This window comes from Pelodiscus sinensis, chromosome 5 (genome assembly GCF_052426305.1).
Source record: "Pelodiscus sinensis isolate ZL-2025 chromosome 5, ASM5242630v1, whole genome shotgun sequence".
NCBI lineage: Eukaryota > Metazoa > Chordata > Testudines > Trionychidae > Pelodiscus > Pelodiscus sinensis.
The window spans coordinates 31,985,487-32,007,446 of NC_143056.1; the positions used below are offsets into that span (position 1 = coordinate 31,985,487).

Genomic DNA, 21,960 nt, shown 5'->3' on the forward strand with positions numbered 1-21,960 from the left:
TCCTCTACTGCTTTTGTGGCTCAGGTCCCTATTCTGAATATCTGAAGGGCCACCATGTGGTCTTTAGTCCATACCTTTGCCAATCACTACACCCTGGCTTGCCAAGCCAGGGAGGATGCAGCTATTGGTAAGGCTGTCCTTGGCTCTGTGGAGGGTTAGTTCTCTGACCCTTCCTCCTGGGGTTTCTGCTTTGGAGTCACCTACATGGACAGGACATGAGCAATCACTCGAAGAAAAAATCATTACTTACCTCATAACTGTTGTTCTTTGAAATGTGTTGCTCATGTCCATTCCAAATCCTGCCCGCCTCCCCTTTTTTTGGAGTACTTTGGTAAAAGGATGTTAATGACTAGTCAACTAGTCAATTCCGCCCTCCTCCCCCCATTGCTGCCTCTGTCAGATAGAGGCAGAAAAGGGGATACTTCAAAGCAGCATACGTGTGCTGCTCAGGTGTGCTGTCTGCTCTGAAGTGTGCTTGCAGCACTGGCCACACGAGAAGTGAAGTTCAAACCTTCTGAGGGCCTACCTGTTCACCTGGAAAGCAACAGAGGTGCAAGTTCTAGACAGAGCAGGGCAGATGCCTCCTGGAAGCCAAGAACCTCAACTTTCGCAACACTGCTTCTACACTACTATAAATTCAACCAGCAAAGTTGAAAATTGCATTACTCCTTGTGAATTGCAGGAGTAGGGTGGTAGGGTGGACACACTGTTTAGAAAATCAACCTTATGCAGCTAAATTTGATCTAAACTTCTAGTGCAGACCAGGCAATAGTAAAATATATTATTAGGTATCTTTCTGCACAAGACATTCTTAACCACAATGAATGCCAACTTATTAATTTTATTGTTGTATAAGTTGCAAGGTGGGCCTGTAGAGGAAATGATTCTGAGGAAGAGGTGCTGTTTTTTAAATAGTTGTGGTTATGCCCAATTTGTTTTGAATGTATTGCATCACAGAGTGGGACAGTGCTCTGTAAATATTGCTTCTGTGTAGTTCAAACAGAAATGAGTGGTGCAGTAGCAGGGGATTTGTTAAGTTAATGAAATGATCCAAGTCCTATAAATTGCTCCGTGAGGGTGAATCCTGCATGGAGCAGCTTGCTATATTGAGCAAGTGGGTTTTAGATTCATTTTTAGCAAATTTATGTTCTTGTTCTTTGCAATTTCTAGCCTAACTGTGTTGTCAAGTAGCATGTAAGTGTGATTGTGGTGTATGAACATGTAGATGGGCCTGGATCTCACAAGAGGTCTGCATTGGCAAAGCCATGTCATGGGAGCTGTCTGAGAGCCGCGTGTCTTGCAGGATTAGGGCCTTAATTTCCGCAGTTGTTAGGATGTTTCACAGAGCACCAAGTTAGCAGGAAAACATTCTTTTTTAAATGGAAAATGCGATTATAAAACAGCAGAGGTTGGAAAGTGGGGTTAAGGAACAAGTATTGGACCTGAAAACAGATTTTAGATCTTTTTTTATCAGAATAATTTTCAAGTTGACTTGTAGCCTGTCAGTTCCAGTTGCCATTTAACCATAGATATGAGTATCTCAGCTTTGGGTAAGAGCTATATTCTTTGTGAGTTAAATTTGGGTGGAAACATAAAGGAAGGTGCTTAAAGGAAGTAGTGATGGTTGAGATTTTTTGTTATTGTTAAACTGACCTAATCTATCAATGGCCTGAAATTCTTTTCTAATTCTAGATTCACTGTAACACAGATTTTGGCTTGCTTTATATTTATGGTTTTATGTATAGTAAGAAAAAAAACTTACTAAGACTTGCATTAATTTTTTTGTAATATTTTCAGTTGGAAGAAGCAGAAAGATTTGCCAAAACAGTTGTTGAAGTTGGGGACAAAACATCAGAGTTCAAAGCAAAAGGCTATTTAGCACTGGGACTAACTTACAGCCTGCAAGCCACGGATGGTAAGAAAAGAATACGTGCATAGGATATGTCTGCACTGCAGCCAGAGTGTGCTTCCCAGCATGGGTAGGCAGATGAGCTAGCTTTGCTGAAGCTAGCACTCTGAAAATGGCAGTGTAGCTGGGGGTGGAGGGGATTACGATTGGAAGGGTGGCAACTCAGGTTAGCTGCCTGAGTACAAGTTTGACTGGACCCCTTTGGTATGTAGTCTCATACCAAATGTAGTTCCAATGCTGCCATCTATGCTACAATACTAATTTTAATGCACTAACTCAAACAAAGCCAGTTTATATGTACCCATAGAGTTAGGAAATACCAGAGGACATGTATTAGAAAAACCTCAAATGCACCAGCCTCTAAAAGGAAGTGTATTGTGTGATTTTTATATCGTTTTTGTCATAACAGTCTGTGAATGTATTAATCTTTGTTCAGTAAGCAGGTGTAAACAAATCTTTGATTCTTAAATATCACTGATTAAATGTATTCTTTTTTAGCATCTTTGCGAGGGATACAAGAGGTCCTGCAGAGAAAGGCTCTTCTTGCATTTCAGAGGTGAGTGGGTGTTAATCTTTTCATGCTGCTGTATGTAATATAAAACCTTGTTATATGTGGTATTAAAAGACATATATGAAGTGTGTATAATGAGGATTTTACTTCTGGAAGTCTGGCTTCATAGGTATAGAACATATTGCATTATTATTTCTTTATTAAATATACTTTTGCTGCCATATTTTCCTCTTTTTGAGTAAAAACATTTTTGTAGTGATTGTCACTAATCAGTGTACACCAAGATGTCTGCAATTGTGGATACATAGTTTTTAGAGTGATTTCACCTGAATCACCTGGGTCGATCAGTCTTCAGCTATCGTTAAGACTGCGCCGATCACAACACGTCCACCATTCTTCTCGCACTCTTGCCTTTCTTCTCCACGTTCGTCCAAAACGTTTAACAATGTCATCTTCCCATCTTCTTGGAGGCTGACCAGGTGGACTTTTCTGTTCTTGTGGGTGCCACTCAGCAATAATTACAGTCGGGGCGGCCCGTGAGCCTAGGCAAACTAGGCAGTTGCCTAGAGCGCCGCTGGCCCGGGCGCCCGATGATGACGTCACGTCCATTGACGGCCGTGAAGGCGGGGCGTGGCTCATTTTGCAGTGGTACATGTTCAGACTGACCTGAGTGCTTTTCTTAAGTCTTCGTAGCATGCTCTGCAATTGGTTGGTGCTTTCGGTAATTAATACAATGTCATCTGCGAATCTGAGATGAGACAGTCGTTCTCCATTTATGTTGACACCACTCCTCCAATTGATCTTGTTCATAACCATTTTGAGGCATGCAGTGAATAGTTTCGGTGAAATTGTATCTCCTTGCTTCACGCCTTTCTCGATTGGGATACGGAGGGGAGTTTCGAGGAGAGTAATATCTGTTGTACATCCAGTATTCGCTTCCTTCAACAAATTGATGTATTGCGTATTAATTCCCTGCTCTGCGAGCGCCTTTAATATTGCATTGAACTCGACGCTAACAAAGGTCTTTTCATAATCGATGAAAGCAATGCACAGTGGAAGTTTGTATTCCCTCGCTCTTTCTAGGAGCTGGCTAAGGGTAAATATATGGTCAGTTGTGCTGAAATTTCTTCGAAAACCTGCCTGCTCTCTCGGCTGTTGTTCATCCAGGCTCTGTGAAAGTCGGTTCGTTACCACCTTTGTAAAGAGCTTGTAAATATGAGAGAGTAGGCATATAGGGCAGTAATTCTTAAGATTTTCTCAATCGCCCTTCTTGGTATTCGACTCCTTCCAGCAAGATGGTATTCGACTCCTTCCAGCTTGATGATATTTTTCCTTCTTTAAGATATCAACTGAATCTTAAAGCGAGGGCCTTCCAAAGTTTTTTGCCTCCTGCAGAAATCATTTCTGACGTTATTCCATCTTTGCCTGGAGCTTTTCCCTTTTTCATCTGGTATAGTGCACTTCGGATTTTGCTGACAATTATTGGGGGGACGCGTTCTTCTGACTCCTGGAGCGTTGGGAGAGGGACATTGATTCTTGATTTGAATAGTTCTGTTTGGAAGTCCTTACAGACCTCCTCCATCCCTGCTCTGTCGATTACTGTCTCTCCATCCTTGTTTTTCAGTGCTGTTACACTCAGTCTATACTGCGTCAATTCCTGCTTGCGTGTCCTGAAGCTTTTGCGTGATTCAGCTGTTTTGAGGAGTTTTTCTTTCCGGAAGTTCTCAAAGTCATCCTTCAGCTTTTGCCCTATAAGCTTGCAAAGAATGGAGTACTCAAAGTTGTTATCTGAGCTCCTTTTCATGTTTCTCCACTTCTCCAGCAGGCTTTTCATTTCTTTCGAGATTCTTCCTTTCACCTTCTTCGACTTTTCAATTTCAGCTGCTTTTAGGCAACATCTCAGCTTGTCAGGAAAGATACTATAGTCCTCATCACACTTTTCCGTCTGGCTCCAGTCAAACCCAGAAAACGCTTTCTTCAGCTTTACTTCATTGAATGTCTTCGGCCACTGTTTCCTATTTGCCATCTGTAACGCTTTCTTTTCCACCATTTCATCGAAATTCAACTTCATTCTAAGCAAGCGATGGTCACTGCTGATGTTGAAAGGTTGCACCACGGAGCCGTCTTGAACGATGTGCCTTTTATTGACTAAAATATAGTCAATTTCATTCTTGCTCTTCGCGTTTGGTGCGATCCACGTCTACTTTCTTGCGATCTTCTCTTTATAATGTACAGTTCTTTCATTTTTGCCATCGCTACTAACCTTTCTCCTCTTTCATTCCTTTCACCACTGCTGTATCTCCTTATGAACTTTTTGCCAGCTTTCCTCGTCCGACCTTTGCGTTAGTCTCCCATCGTGACAGTGTAAGTGGACTTTTGTGCGAGGTCTCTTTCCAGCTCTCGGTAGAATTCTTCTACTTCTTCGTCCTCACTTGCACTTGTGGGGGGATAGGCCTGGATGACCGTGAGGGTAGCCTTTGACTCTATCTGAAGATGAAGCACACCAATACGTGATGATATTAGCTGGCATGATATAACTTTCAAAGACCAGTCCTTACTGACGATAAATCAGACTCCCCCAACATTTCTAGCACCGTCTCCCTTTCCGAGCCTCACAGCTCTTCCATCCTTCCAGTTGACTTCCAACTTCTTCTTTTGTCGGGTTTCACAGATACCGAGGATATCGCATCTTATCCTTTTCTTTTCCTCCATCAGATGGTTTAAAGTTTCCTCCCTCGCCAGTGACTTGCAACTGTAAGTACACACAGTGAGGGTTGTCCTTTTCCATGTTGACCAAGCACCTGACATTTTTGTCGGCCTCTCGTCGCTCTATTTCCACTCTGCCACTGTAGAATTGTTCGATGACACTCAGGGGATTAAAACCCATTTACTCGTGTTGTTTTAGCAATTGACTTCAAGCCTTCCCACTGACTAGGGCAAGCGTGTGTACCTCCTCAACCATGAGGTGGGAATTTTTGAAACAGTGGTACGTAACATCTTCATAAAATGAGAGAACTCAGCTAGATACTTGTTTGCTTCTCAGACGAACATCAAGTGTGCCATATGTTGATTGATCCAGGGGTCCCTTCAGCTTCCACTTCACGGACAATGTTCTCTTGATGGTTGGACCATCTCAACTATGTCTTTTCTCCATTACCACTCCTGTGCTGCATGCTGCACATGATCTAGCAAGGGAGGATGACTTTCACTTCATCACCTCCTTCTGACCCAGACAATTCTTTTCCCCAGTCTCCTGCATGTATCATCCCACCCACCAGTTCCCATCGTGAATTTTTCCAATCCTCTGACCAAGTACAATGGCAAGATCAAGCACCCCAGTTCATATATATTCATCTCTGGTATTTGGATGGGAATCTACTCTAGAGTGGATATGCTACTCGACTGTACAAGACATTATCTCTGTCAGCAGCAAAAAATTTCACTAGACAAGGTTACCAGACTAAATGGAGTCAAGTATCGGAGGGGTAGCCATGTTAGTCTGAATCTGAAAAAGCGGCAAGGAGTCCTGTGGCACCTTATAGACTAACTGAAGTGTTGGAGCATAAGCTTTCATGGGCAAAGACCCACTTCATCAGATGCATCCTACCGACCGCTATGCTTACCTGCATGCCTCCAGCTTCCATCCCGGACACACCACACGATCCATTGTTTACAGCCAAGCACTGAGGTACAACTGCATATGCTCCAACCCCTCAGACAGAGACCTACACCTACAAGATCTTCAACAAGCATTCTGTAAACTACGATACTCACACGAGGAAGTGAGGAGCCAGATTGACAGAGCCAGGCGTGTACCCAGAAGCCTCCTGCTACGGGACAAACCAAAGAAAGAAACCAACAGAACACCACTGGCCATTACCTACAGTCCTCAGCTAAAACCTCTCCAACACATCATTAGTGATCTACAACCCATCCTGGACAATGATCCCTTGCTTTCACAGGCCTTGGGAGGCAGGCCAGTCCTTGCCCACAAACAACCCGCCAACCTGAAGCATATTCTCACCAGCAACTATACACCGCACCAGAATAACTCTAACTCAGAAACCAATCCATGCAACAAACCTTGGTGCATCTGATGAAGTGGGTCTTTGCCCATGAAAGCTTATGCTCCAACATTTCAGTTAGTCTATAAGGTGCCACAGGACTCCTCGCTGCTTTTACAGACTAAATGGAGACATTTTTTTTCTTGGCCACAACATTTAAAGGGTTTTACCAAAAGCAGCAAGCATTCCCCTCATCCTAGACTATATTCTGTTCTTAAAGCCACCAATGGGTTTTGCCTTCAGTGCTTTGACAGTCCACCTGGTAGCACTCAGCTCATTCCTTCCTCCTATGGAAAGTTACTCTGTTCTTCTTCGAGTAATGTCCCTCTTGGCGCTCCACTGTAGGTGCACTTGCATCCTTGCACTGCTGCTTAGAGAACTTTGGTAACAGTGTCCATTTGCCCACATGCACTGCTCCCTCTCCTGCCTTGCAAAAGACAAATGAGTGCATAGGGGTGAATCTCCCTCAGTTCCTTCTCAACTACCCTAGCCACGGAGAGCCGTGTGCAATCATTAACTTTAGTCTGTTAGCATTTTTAGTAGTTAATTAATCTCCTTCCTTCCTAGTGGTAGATTTTACTTTCTCTTCAAAAACAAAACACAAAACCAAAAAATAATAATAATCTCCCCCCTTTTGGGGGGATTCCTTTCCCCCTCAGGAGTGTATTTCCAGCTCACTGAGCTTCACAAAGTCTCTCGGATGTAAGACAACCATCCCTGTGAAAGATAAACATTCTTGCTCCAGACACTGCGTCAGGGACAGCCACGTTCCTCATAAGTGTGATCTGTCAACAGCTTAAACCCAGGTCATGGAAGGAGAGGGAGCTGAGAGAGTGCACTTGGCTTATGCAAGCCAAGAATGGGTTAACCCCACTCTTAGGATAGAGGAAGCCCCATCCTCACACCCAGGGCCATCCCTAGGGGGTTGTGAGGCCTGGGGCAACCCCTCCCAGAGCCCCAGGTTTTGGGGCCAGTAGAACCCCCTTACTCCTGCTCCACATCTGTACTGTGTACAGATGTGGTCTCCTCACCTCAAAAAAGATATTTTGGCCTTGGAAAGGGTTCAGAAAAGGGCAATTAAAATGATTAGGGGTTTGGAATGGGTCCCATATGAAGAGAGGTTAAAGCGACTGGGACTTTTCAGTTTAGAAAAGAGGAGACTGAGGGGGGGGATATGATAGAGGTATATAAAATCATGAGTGGTGTGGAGAGGGCGGATAAAGAAAAGTTATTTATTAGTTCCCTAAATAGAAGAACTAGAGGACACTAAATTAAATTAATGGGTTGCAGGTTTAAAACTAATAAAAGGAAGTCCTTCTTCTCGCAGCGTGTAGTCAACCTGTGGATCTCCTTGCCAGAGGAGGCTGTGAAGGCTAGGACTATAACAGAGTTTAAAGAGAAGCTAGATAAATTCATGGAGGTTAGGTCCATAAAAGGCTATTAGCCAGGGGATAAAATGGTGTCCTTGGCCTCTGTTTGTCAGAGTCTGGAGAAGGATGGCAGGAGACAAATCGCTTGATCATTGTCTTCGGTCCACCCTTTCTGGGGCACCTGGTACTGGCCACTGTCGGTAGACAGGCTACTGGGCTAGATGGACCTTTGGTCTGACCCAGTACGGCCGTTCTTATGTTCACTCCACCACTGCTCCACCCCTTCCACCACTTCTCACCGCTGTTCTGCCACCAGCTTGCTCCTTCCTGCCCCTACTCTGTCCCGACCCCTGAATAATACAAGATGAGGGATTACAGAGCCTGGTGTAGGGCAGCAGCAGGGGTCTCTCCCTCTCTCCCCCTCCACTCTTACACTCACTGTGGCAGTGGGATCCAAAGTGGCCTGGCCACCTTCTCCACCCCACCCTGGTCTCTTCCACACCACTGCATCTTGCTTCTCCTTAGCAGCAGAATGAGAAGTGTCCTGGGGCTGGAGTGCTCTGTTTCCTGCTGCCATGGTGAAGCAGAAGCACACCAAGCTCACTTCAGTCTGGGCTGCCTGCTGAGGAGGGGTGATGGACCAAGCAGGCTCCAGCCTAGGAATTGCAGAAGCCCCAGCCTAAGGAAGCCCAAAGTGCCAAGACCCAAATGGTTTCCCAGATACATGTGGATACCCAAGGGAGTTCTGAGCTGTTGGGATCTACACAAACTGAGGACTCTAGGGGTACCCTGAAACTGCATCAGAAGACAGGGTAGGAAATAGACATGGGGACACTAGCCAATTTGCTAAGTAATGTCAGTGTCAGATCCCTGATGACTCAGAAGTAAGCATACTCGGCACTACTTGGGTTTTGAGCTTTGACTTTGAAGTATGGAAGGTCTAGTTCTCTTTACCCTGTCCGCCACCCACCTGCAAGTGGCAGCCCACTTCCCTAACTGATCACTAGGTATCTCAGTTGTGCAGAGGATGACAGGCTTTTTGATTCTGGCCATTAGACAGTACAGTCCTGTGGAAAAGGACAGCCCTACTGACTCTGGACACCAGGCCTTCTAGAGGAGGGCAGTCATATTGACTCTGGCCACGGCATCATTCTGCCCTCATAGGAAGGACAGCCTGGTTGACTTGGTCTGTTAGGCCCTACCACTCCTAAGGACTGGGCAGGCATATTGTCTTTGATCACCAAGCCATCTAGTCCCACGAGGAAAGGTGATCCAATAGACATGGCTGATAGGTCATAAGACCTGAGGATAAGAGTGGCCAGATGAACTTAACCATGGGGCTCCAAAGCCCTCATCCTTCCCCAAAGAGGGACGGGGTAAACGTCCCTTGTGATAGGAATTGAGACAGAAAATCATCATGATGGAGGTAGCTCTTTAACCTTCCCCAGATCTCCGCCAAGAATCACTAGAAGGCACAAATCTTCCCCATATCCCTCAATATCCAGGGACTATTGCTGTACATGAGGGGTTCACAGCTGTTTACTTCATCTAAAAAGAGCTGCAAGTCCCCAGAAAAAGCACCAACCTATCAGAAAATGATTGCCACCATTCTCAGTGTCATCAATATTGAGGCATTCTAAGTATAACCATAGCTTAGGAGGCTCTGGAGTGACAGGTTCAAGGATGCACCTAAAAACCTGGCATAGCAACTGAACCAGTGGATAAGGACAAGAAAAGAAAGCACAGTGTTAATAAGATGCTGCCGGTATGAGTGATAATTTTGGTCAGCTAAGAGCCTCTCAGGACTAGAGTGCTTGCCAGCTCCTTCTGTATTTCCATCAACACTGAGTTGGTCAGTGTAACAGAAGCTGTGGCACTTGAGAATTCAGGGCATCAGATATAACAGAGTCTTCCTTTCTCAATACTTAGATGTCTCTGGCATGGGCCTAGGATTAAATTTCATTAATAAAAATTTTTCATTTCATCCACTTCTAAGATTACACTGAAGGTATGTAAAAGGACTCTAGGCAAAACCAAAAGGTGTTTCTGTTTAGCCCAGAGTTGCTATGAATGATGACTTTTTAACCAATCCAGTGTAGGGGAACAGAAGCCTGGCATGTTCTCCCATGTCAAAATATAAACCAATGACAAGTCAAAAAGAGATATGAATGTGTAGTAGTTAGCATAGACTAACTATATTTAATTTTTTTCAGGGCCCACAGTTTGTCTCCAACAGATCATCTTGCAGCATTTTACCTGGCACTGCAACTTGCCATTTCTAGACAGGTTTGTTCTACTTAAGAAATATATTAAAATGACAGATTTTGATTTGAAGATGGAAATTCTGACATGTATAAATGGTCACAGCAGTGGTAAATAGCAAATAAAAGAATGTATGTGTTTTCATAGCCTGGTGCAAGCTGTGTTCACAAATGTATAATATATCATTAAGGAGTATCAGCAAATAATTTGTAATTATGGGGTATTTTATCATTCTAAGGATTCATTTATTCTTTCCGTGTATGCACTTGGTATATATCCTGATAATCTGTTTCATGATGTATATGTGTCCTCTGAGTATTGTGTTTTGTACTTGGGCATGCTTAATTTCACTTCCCCATTTAATGAATCTGCTGTTTCCCTACAGGCCCTGAACTGTGGCTAATATAAATACAAGGAGCATTTCCTTTAGAGTCTATCAATGTTGCCCTTTAATCCAGTATTCTGCCACAGCATACCCAGGCCTAAGGGTCAATAGTAGGAGACTAATCAAATTCTAATGTGTCTTATGGCCATGTAAAAATACATATTCTCTGAATACTTGTGGGTGATTAGGTTGTTATAAACAGTACTATAAATATCTTTTAAAAAATAAAAACAAATTGTATAAAACTGCCAAAATCGGTGGGATCTAAGTTATATTCTTAAAACGCAACCTGAATCTTATCCTTGTACAGCTGTCATGTTTAAAAGAACTAGGATTGTATCATGTATTGCATGAATTTGGGTAATATATAGCTGCTTTGTATATGTCATTGTATGCTTTTTCCTGTGTCAAGTTTATTTTAGGAACTAGATTTGAGCAAAGTAGTTTACATACTCTAGGTGACTACTTTTCATTGCTAATGAACAGCAAAAATATTGAAGCATGTTGCATTAGAGCAGAATGGACTCTCTTATGATATCATAACATTTGTCATTAAGAGGTTATTGTAGGCCTGGCTCTTACTCCCCAGAAACATTGTAGGGAGGAACTGGAACCAGGTGGAAAAGAAACTCCAACTAATAGTGCTGGACAAAATATGAAAAAAGAAAAGCAAAAACCTGTGTTGGTCATTGAAGCCTTGGATCACTAAGTTAAAGGACTTAAAGATTCAGAGCCACAAATTAGGAAAGGGAAAAAATGGGCTGGAGAAGAAAAGAAGATATACAAGGTCCATGCAGTGCAATCCAGTGAGGAGGTTTTGGGAAAACAGAAAAGCTGGAGGAAATATGGGAGAAACGCAACTCTCTTGTAGAACAAGTAGTGAACTTACAAGACCAGTTGCGGAGGTGCCAGTATAATGGGAGAAAGTATCAAGAAGTGTTTTCCTCAGTTTGCAGCATAGCTGTCAGATGTATCTGTGTGAAAACATGTAAAAGTTGCTACTGCTCCCCTGCTTTTGATACTGCTAAATAAGATACCTTCAGGCTAAGTTAAATAATGTATCCAGAGAATATGGGAAAGTTTCTCCTCCCAGCGCCAATTATAGTTCAAGTAGAAGGGTAAGGGAATGATGATGGAGGATTGTAACTGAAATTTGTAACCTCTGCACTAGGAATTGAAAGACTATTCAATTATCTGATGAGCAAATGCTTATCGGATAATCGATACACTAGTCAACTATTCTCTCCCTCCCCCTTGCTGCCTCTACCAGAAAGAACCCTGGGGCTGTTGGTATACTTCAGAGGTGGAGGCACTTTTATTGAATAATTGAATAACCAATGCAAATTGCGTCAACTATTTGATTAGCCAGTCAAAATTTTACATCCGTTGTTGGGTTGTATCAGAGGAGGTGAGTTTGCACCTCATGGGTTATATTTTGAGCCTGATATTAATGATGGTTCAAATGATTACAACAGTTCTTGTCCGGAGGATGTGTTGCTGGGTAATAAACTTTAAAAAGCACACCAAAAAATGAAAAATGTGATGGGAATACAACACGTGTGTGTCTCTATGTAATATGAATTGGATTAGGGAAGTAGATAGATGAACATGCTTAAAACAGACTTTGCAAACTAAAATAGGAAAATGGATCAGACACAAAAGCTAAGAGAAAGCATGTCAGAACTAGCTAAGGTAAGAGGAGGGAACCACTAGGAGCCATTTGCAAAGATCAAGATAACGATGAACAAGATGAGGGAAGACTGAAATAATTGGATTTGTTTAGTTATGAAAAGAGACTTGAGAAGGGGACATGATAGCAGATTTCAAGTACCTAAAAGAGTGTTACAAGGAGGAGAGAGAAAAATTGTTCTCCTTGACCTCTGATGACAGGATAAGAAACAATGGGCTTAAATAGCAGTAAGGGAGGTTTAGGTTACACATTAGGAAAAACTTCCTGTCAGGGTTTTTATACACTGGAAAAAGTTGTCTAGGGAAGTTGTGGAATCTCCATTATTAGAGATATTTAAGAACAGATTAGATAAACATCTATCAGGGATGATCTAGTTGGTGCTTGGTACTGCTGTGAGGACTGGACTTGATGACCCCTAGAGGTCCAAACCCATTTTAGTATTAAAAAAAAAATACATTGAAAATGTAAAGGTGAGATAAAGAGTAGGTTGAACAAAGCCAGTGTATAGGCAGAGCATACTGTACAAGGATTGGTTCTTACCAAGCAACCAAGCCAATCAAAAAATTTGTAATGCAACATATATTAAAAGCAATGAGATGTGTAGATATTTATAAAGAGGAAGGCTTATGTGTAACATGCATTTGAGTCTGATTAACTCTGCCTGGCTTTGGCTGCATTCCAAATAAAGATACCTGAGTAGTGAAGTTCGGAATGGAACTGAGGCAAGTCTACACTAGACCTGAAGGTCAGATTAAGAAGTGGGCTGTGCCCACAGAAGCTCATGATACCATCTACATGTGTTGTAAGTCTATAAAGTGCTACCAGACCATTTGTTGGTTTTTTTATGTAAAATACATAGCTGGAGTTGGCTTACCTTAAGCCAAGCTTGGTGCTGACCTCACAGAGACACGCCAATGGGAGCAAACGCTCCCGGCAGCTTACCTTACTCCTTGTGACTGCTATCTCCAACTGGAGTAGCCCTCAGCGTTCAAATTAATGGGGTCTTAACTAGACCTGCTAAATAGAACGCCAGAAGACAGCTCTCTGGCACAGCAAGGCCGTGTCCAGACTCAGGGGTTTTTTCGGGAAAAGTAGCCTTTTCCCGAAAAAACTTCCCCTGCGTCCAGACTCAAGCCACGTTCTTTCGAAATTATTTCGAAAGAACGCGGCTTTTCTTTCGATGGCGGTAAACCTCGTTTCACGAGGAAGAACGCCTTCTTTCGAAAGTTCCTCTTTCGAAAGAAGGCATTCTTCAATGTAAATAGGGCTTCTTCAAAAGAGAGCATCCAGACTCGCTGGGTGCTCTCTTTCGAAAAAGCGGACTGCTCTTTCGAAAGATCTGCCTGCAGTCTAGACGCAATCTTTCGAAAGAGGCTCTTTCGAAAGAGGCTTTCGAAAGAGCCTCTTTCGAAAGAAGCCTGCAGTCTAGACATAGCCCAAGTGAAGACATGGCCTGAGTTCCTAGGGAGCTAACTGGAAAGAGGTCTTAGAGGAAATTGCAGCTATTTTGAGTTTCCCAGAATTTCCTTTTTACTTTAGAAGCACTTTGCTTCATAAAATTATTCATTTCCAACACTTGAAGCATTTGTTTAAACAAAAGTTTATATATATATATATATATATATATATATATATATATATATATATATATATATATATATATATATATATATATATATATATATATATATATGAAAAGTTACTCTGAAATCCCACTCTGTGCTTATTCAGATACATTTGAGCTGAAGTTAAAACAAAATATCTTTTGGACATCATTAAAATATTGTAAATGGAGTAAAGGCATGAATTTAAAGGTCTGGTATTGACTGCAGTGCATAAATTTATATACATTTTATCTCACTTCACAGACTGTTTTTGTTCAATGTAAAATGTTAAATCTTGTATATTTTGGTAGTATTTTATGGGAGTTTATACAGAGCTGCATAATTTCTGTGAGAATTACATGCACTTCAAATGTTTATATATATATAGTGAAATTACTGCAAGTGGTGTTCATAATAATAACTCTTTTCAGCCTGTTTTTTTACTCAGATACCAGAAGCTTTGGGTTATGTTCGTCAGGCTCTTCAGCTTCAAGGAGATGATGCCAACTCTTTGCATCTTCTTGCACTCTTGCTGTCAGCCCAGAAACACTATCATGATGCTTTGAATATAATTGACATGGCCTTGAGTGAATATCCGGAAAACTTTATGTGAGTACTTTCAGTGTATCTATTTCCTTATACCATATTTTCCAACTCCTGAATGTTCTTGTTGTATAGTAGTTGGTTTCCTGTCTCACTAATTCTGAGGGTGATTACTTCTGAAGACTGAAATATTTTTTAGTTTTTGTTCTTGAACACATTGTAATTGTTTTCTAATACAAAGTTATTTCTTAGTATTTTTTGCTTTTTTAAATTAAAGACTTACCCAGTGTCGTCCAGGTCTGTCAGGGCAGGAGGCGGGCAGTGGGAGTGGTGTGCAGGAGTCAGGGCAGGGGATGAGGAGGGACTCAGGATAGGTGACGGGGCTCAGGGCAGGAGAAGGGGGAGCAGTGGATGGGGGTGACCATTGGCTTCTCCTTGGGAGCAGCCTAAGGCAGTGGGGACCGTGTACTCCGCCAGCCAGTTTGTTCCCAGGGTCTAGCAGAGGCACTCTCTCCCTCCCCTCCAGCCCTCCTGAGGCGGGAGGAATTGTGGGAGTTCTCTCTCTCCCCCCCCGACCCTTCCGACAGCAGGGTGTGGGGCTTTCTCACTCCCCCTTGGCCTCTGATGGCAGGTAAGACGGTGGATTCCCAGCCCTGATGGCCACTTTCTTAATGGTATGACTGCCCCCAGTGGGCACTCTGCAGTATAACTCTCCCCTGCAGGCTTGGTGCCCGTAGTGTGTATAGATAGCATCCTTCCAAACAGCCCCTCCCTTTCCATGCTACGGAAAATAGTCCCATTCCTGGCATTTCTGGTTTTCCTGGCACAACCAAACCCTGACCTTGCTTTAAGTTGGGAGAAGAGGAAGCTGCATACCAAATTTAGTGGTCCTTGCTCTTACAGTTTAGGAGGAGTTCTTGAAAAAACAGACTCACAGATGGACAGACAGGCACATTTCTAAAATATATAAATAGATTGGAAAAAGGTTTCAAACAGCTGTCGTTTTTTATTATTCCATGTACTGGTTTTTTTTTTAACAAAATTTTCCACTTTGCATGTTTTCTAATATTCTCCTGGGTTGTATATTTTTATGTAGCAGCCTAAAGAGCTCTGATACTTCAACAAAAAACAGCTCAGTTTCTTAATGTCCTCCTCCAAGATAAAAACACGAATGTGTTTATTGTATAAAAGTTGCTATGCTACTTTGTGTTTGAGTGGCCTGTCATCAAGAATCAGTAGGTGCATAATCAAACACTTGATGTGGAAGAAGTGCAGATTTGGTTGAAGGTTCTTTATCATATTAAAAACCATTCATTTTTTTGTTGTGCATGCTCACTCCATTTTATTTGGAACATTCCCAAGCACCACAATTTCTTTTGTTGGTGGATGTCATCCTTAAATGTAATTGGATTTCATAATTCTGTAGAGATACATTTAAATTCAGTATAAAATTAGTTCAGTAGAACCTACAATATGGTCAGAAGTCTCAGTGTGAAATCGTACCAGTCATGGAATCAGTTGCAAAACTCCCATTGATTCCAATGAGAGGGTAATCTTTTCTTCTGATAAAGGAAGTTTGAGTCAGCTACTCTGTTATGTTCCACAGCATTTAAATATCCTAAATTAAGTTGCTGACAATTTAACAATAATTCAAATATTTTAAAAGAGGAAATAATGTATTAATATATATTAGTATTTATTAGCAGCACATTCAATAGCTGTGAATAATAGAATTTTCATTTTAAAATATTTTATATTTTTAAACTAATATATAACTTTGTGTCAATTAAAAAATATTATCAATGTTTTGAACTAGTAGGAGAGAATAGAATTCATAAAAAAATTGTTTAACTGCTGTGTCCAACATTTCTAACATCCTTTTCCTGGCTAGATCACAGTCTGCACTTCATTTTCATGACTCTCCTCACTGCTTTTGACCCTCCTGTTTGAAATCTGACCCTGGAAGCTTTTTATTTTGCTTGCTTCTTCTGACACTGCTCCATACTTATCTCTTTGGGAGGTCACTTTCTTTGTATAATCTGCTTCTCTCCTGGTTTCAGCTTCCATCTTTATGCTGGCAGCTGTCAATATCTCAAATTCCTGATCTGTCTGCTTCTAGCCAATCTCACATCTCAGCCTTGTTTTCTGATGACATCTCTGGAATGTCTCTGTCAGCTTAAACTTAACATTGCCAAAGCTTAAACTCCTCTTCTTCCCTCCAACTCTTTCATTCTCATTAGCTGCTGACAGTTCTGCTATCCTCCCAGTCATTTCATTGCCCCATAATCCATACAAAGTCATCTTTGACTCATCCCTCTCTGCTCATGAATATCCAGTCTATTTCCAAATTTTGCCCTGCACTTTCAGTTTGGACAAAATCTCTCATCCAAACACCTATCATTTCTCATTAGGGTTACTGACCTCCCTAACTTATAGGTCAACTCCCAATCCATGATCACCTTCATTGCTCCAACTAGGTACCATATCAGCCTCACCTGAGGTGATGAGGTTGTTTGCATCTTCCTCTGAATTATCTGGTACTTGCAACTGTCACAAATAGGGCACTGAACTATAGTATGATACAGTATGGCAATTCCTTTATTCCTACAAGTATATTTCAGAGTATGTCTCTTTGTTTTCCAAACTGAAAAAAAGAAGATGATTAAGCAATAGTTTACTCTGAATCTTGAGCCTAAACATAACTCCATATCAATTCTAGTACGCTGTCTTGAAAGAATAAGGCAAAATCTTTTATTCTTAAAAATCAGTCTTGTCCTAAGTTAAGTCACTGGCCACATTATACAGTATAGATTCCTTGGTGAAAAACCTAGTTTGACAGATCAGTGGAGTCACTGGATGAATTATTATTGAACTAGAGTTCCTGAAGTATCTTTGACAGAGGAGAAGAAAGGAAATGAGTGCAGATATTAAAGTGGACCAGCCTTTGAAAAAAATGTGAAAGTACTCTCCCTATGCTGGTATAGCTATGCCCTGCTTTGCTCTCTTTCTTGGTGAATAATCTACTCTGCAGCATGGCCCTAATTAGGACTGGCCCCTGGAGAGTGTTTAAAGATTGTGGAGGTTCCTTATCCTCTCTCTTTTCCCTTGGGCAGTAACAATTTCGCCCATAATTTAAATCTGATATTAAATTCTCCATATTATTAGATTATTTTCTTCAGGAATTTATCAGCAAAGCCTCAATTATAATATCAGATCTTATACTGTACATTTGTTCACTTGCAAAACATCATGTAAAATATTTGACAATTTGTATTCAACAAAAGTGCTTTGAACATAGATGACTCCATTTTCCCTTTCTACAACTGTTTATAGATGACACAACTCCATTCCGTCTCCCCACGTGCCTGTCGCAAGAGATCCTTTTATATTCCCTCAAAAGTTGCTAATTTTCAGTATGCTCATACATTACTTGATTAATTCTAATTTCTTTGGTATTTAATTGGTTTCTGTATACGTTTCGTAGAATCATAGAATCATAGAATACTAGGACTGGAAGGGACCTCGAGAGGTCATCGAGTCCAGTCCCCTGCCCTCATGGCAGGACCTAATACCGTCTAGACCATCCCTGATAGACATTTATCTAACCTACTCTTAAATATCTCCACAGATGGAGATTCCACAACCTCCCTGGGCAATTTATTCCAGTGTTTGACTACCCTGACAGTTAGGAACTTTTTCCTAATGTCCAACCTAAACCTCCCTTGCTGCAGTTTAAGCTTCTTGTTCTATCCCCAGAGGCCAAGATGAACAAGTTTTCTCCCTCATCCTTATGACACCCTTTTAGATATCTGAAAACTGCTATCATGTCCCGCCTCAATCTTCTCTTTTCTAAACTAAACAAACCCAATTCCTTCAACCTTCCCTCATAAGTCATGTTCTCTAGACCTTTAATCATTCTCGTTGCTCTTCTCTGGACCCTCTCCAATTTCTCCACATCTTTCTTGAAATGCAGTACCCACAACTGAACACAATACTCCAATTGAGGCCTAACCAGCGCAGAGTAGAGCGGAAGAATGACTTCTCGTGTCTTGCTCACAACACACCTGTTAATGCATCCCAGAATGATTTGCTTTCTTTGCAACAGCATCACACTGCTGACTCATATTCAGCTTGTGGTCCACTATAATCCCTAGATCCCTATCTGCAGTACCCTTTCCCAAACAGTCGCTTCCCATTCTGTATGTATGAAACTGATTGTTACTTCCTAAGTGGAGCACTTTGCATTTGTCTTTATTAAACTTCATCCTGTTTACCTCAGACCATTTCTCCAATTTGTCCAGGTCATTTTGAATTATGACCCTATCCTACAGATTAGTCGCAACCCCTCCCAGCTTGGTATCATCTGCAAACTTAATAAGCGTACTTTCTATACCAATATCTAAATCGTTGATGAAGATATTGAACAGAGCTGGTCTCAAAACAGACCCTTGTGAAACCCCACTTGTTATGCCTTTCCAGCAGGATTGTGAACCATTAATAACTACTCTCTGAGTATGGTTATCCAGCCAGTTATGCACCCACCTTATAGTAGCCCCATCTAAGTTGTATTTACCTAGTTTATTAATAAGAATATCATGCGAGACCGTATCAAACACCTTACTAAAGTCTAGGTATACCACATCCACCACCTCTCCCTTATCCACAAGACTCGTTATCCTATTAAAGAAAGCTATCAGATTGGTTTGACACGATTTATTCTTTACAAATCCATGTTGGCTGTTCCCTATCACTTTGCCACTTTCTAAGTGTTTACAGATTATTTCCTTAATTACTTGCTCCATCATCTTCCCTGGCACAGAAGTTAAGCTAACTGGTCTGTAGTTTCCTGGGTTGTTCTTATTTCCCTTTTTTATAGATGGGCACTATATTTGCCCTTTTCCAGTCCTCTGGAATCTCTCCTGTCTCCCATGATTTTCCAAAGATGATAGCTAGAGGCTCAGATACCTCCTCTATCAGCTCCTTGAGTATTCTAGGATGCATTTCATCAGGCCCTGGTGACTTACAGGCATCTAATTTTTCTAGGTGATTTTTAACTTGTTCTTTTTTATTTTTCCTTCTAAAACTACCCACTTCCCACTAGCATTCACTATGTTAGGCATTCCTACAGACTTCTCGGTGAAGACCGAAACAAAGAAGTCATTGAGCATCTCTGCCATTTCCAAGTTTCCTGTTACTGTTTCTCTCTCCTCACTGAGCAGTGGGCCTACCCTCTCCTTGGTCTTCCTCTTGCTTCTAATGTATTTATAAAAAGTCGTCTTCTTTCCCTTTATTCTCGTAGCTAGTTTGAGCTCATTCTGTGCCTTTGCCTTTCTAACCTTGCCCCTGCATTCCTGTGCTGTTTGCCTATATTCATCCTTTGTAATTTGTCCTAATTTCCATTTTTTATATGACTCCTTTTTTATTTTTAGATCATGCAAGATCTCGTGGTTAAGCCAAGGTGGTCTTTTGCCATATTTTGTATCTTTCTGACACATCAGAATAGTTTGCTTGTGGGCCCTTAACAATGTCCCTTTGAAAAACTGCCAACTCTCCTCAGTTGTTTTTCTCTTCAGTCTTGATTCCCATGGAACCTTACCTATCAGCTCTCTGAGCTTACCAAAATCCACCTTCCCAAAATCCATTGTCTCTATTTTGCTGTTCTCCTTCCTACCCTTCCTTAGAATTGTGAACTCTATGATTTCATGATCACTTTCACCCAAGCTGCCTTCCGCTTTCAAATTCTCAACCAGTTCCTCCCTATTTTTTAGGATTAAATCTAGAACAGCTTCCCCCTTGGTAGCTTTTTCAACCTTCTGAAATAAAAAGTTGTCTCCAATGCAGTCCAAGAACTTATTGGATAGTCTGTGCCCCGCAGTGTTATTTTCCCAACATATATCTGGATAGTTGAAGTCCCTCATCACCACCAAATCTTGGGCTTTGGATGATTTTGTTAGTTCTTTAAAAAAAAGCCTCATCCACTTCTTCCACCTGGGTAGGTAGCCTGTAATAGACTCCTAGCATGACATCGCCTTTGTTTTTAATCCCTTTTAGCCTAACCCAGAGACTCTCAACACTTCCGTCTCCGATATCCATCTCCACCTCACTCCCAAGTGTGTTCATTTTTAATGTATAAGGCAACATCTCCTCCCTTTTTTCCCTGTCTATCCTTCCTGAGTAAGCTGTACCCTTCTATACAAACATTCCAATCGTGTATTATCCCACTAAGTTTCTGTGATGCCAACAATGTCATAATTGTACTTATTTATTAGCACTTCCAGTTCTTCCTGCTTATTTCCCATACTTCTCGCATTTGTATATAGGCATCTAAGATCCTGATTTGCCCTTGCCTCCCAGTTTTGCCCTGACCCTCCTTTCTCTCTGCCATTGTAGCCCACGCTCCCTCCCATTTCCGACCCATCTCCCAGGTCTCCATGTTCTCCACTTACCTGTGGGCTTTTCTCACCTGTCCCCATCGAACCTAGTTTAAAGCCCTCCTCACTAGGTTAGCCATTCTGTGTCCAAATAGTGTCTTCCCCCTCCTCGAAAGGTGAATGCCATCCCTGCTTAGCAGTCCTTCCTGGAATAGCATTCCATGGTTGAGGAAACGAAAGCCCTCCTGGCGACACCGTCTTCACAGCCAGGCATTCACCTCCAGGATGCACCTGTCTCTGCCTGGGCCCCTACCTTCGACAGGAAGGATCAAAGAGAATACCACTTATGCTCCAAACTCTTTCACCCGTACTCTGAGCCTTGTAGTCACTCTTGATCTACTCAGTGTCACACATCATGGTATCATTAGTGCCCACATGGATGAGTAGTATGGGGTAATAGTCAGAGGGCCGGAGAATCCTCAACAATGCCTCCATAACATCTCGGATACTGGCTCCCGGCAGACAGCATACCCCCCGAGATGAAATGTCAGGGCGACATTTGGGCACCTCTGTCCCCCTTAGAAGAGAGTCTCTGACCACCACTACCCTACGTTTCCTATTCGCAGTGGTGGCAGCAGACCTCCCAGCCTTTAGGGTACTGGGCTTCTCCTCCTCCGGTGTAGGGGGTGGTTGCTTATCTCCTGTATAAAGAAGAGCATAACGGTTTCCTAGTACCATGGCGGGATGGTTCAGAGCAGGGGTGGAGCACTGCCTGCTGCCAGAAGTAACCCGCTGCCACTGTCCACCATGAGCCGTCTCCTCCTCTACCAGTGGTGTGTCCACAGTCTTGTATACTGAGACAGCTACCTCAGCTGTCTCCTCATGAACACGATCCAGGAAATTCTCATGGATGTGGGTGCTCCTCAACCTAGCCACCTTCTCCTGTAGTTCTGCCACCTGCTGCCTGAGAGATTCCACCAGCAGGCACCTTTCACATTAGATGATCTCTCCAGCCTGGTTATCAATAAGTGGGAATTGCAATCCACAGTTCCTGCAAAACCACACCAGGATCTGGTTAGAGGCATCCAAGCGCAGACGCTCTGTCTGACTACAGGCGCTGGTGGAGGAGACAGAAGCAGTGCTGGCACAGGTGTTGCGGGTCTTCCTGACCATCATAGGCCTCCCTCTGTCAAACTCCCTCTCAGACTCCCCTGTCTGCAGCTCCTGTCTGCTTCGCTCCCTGGTTGTTTT

The 21,960-nt window shown here is 42.2% G+C and overlaps 1 protein-coding gene across 6 annotated transcripts in view; it reads left to right on the forward strand.

The window, feature by feature from the left end:
• The window catches only part of TTC7B (tetratricopeptide repeat domain 7B), a 252,974-nt gene that overhangs the window by 105,798 nt on the left and 125,216 nt on the right, over nucleotides 1-21,960 (forward strand). For all 6 annotated transcript variants that reach the window (XM_075926715.2, XM_089778382.1, XM_075926717.2 and 3 more), the window contains 4 exons: nucleotides 1,798-1,915; nucleotides 2,408-2,465; nucleotides 10,068-10,140; nucleotides 14,244-14,404. In XM_075926715.2, coding sequence (XP_075782830.2) covers nucleotides 1,798-1,915; nucleotides 2,408-2,465; nucleotides 10,068-10,140; nucleotides 14,244-14,404 — 410 coding nt within the window. The remainder of the gene's footprint in view (nucleotides 1-1,797; nucleotides 1,916-2,407; nucleotides 2,466-10,067; nucleotides 10,141-14,243; nucleotides 14,405-21,960) is intronic.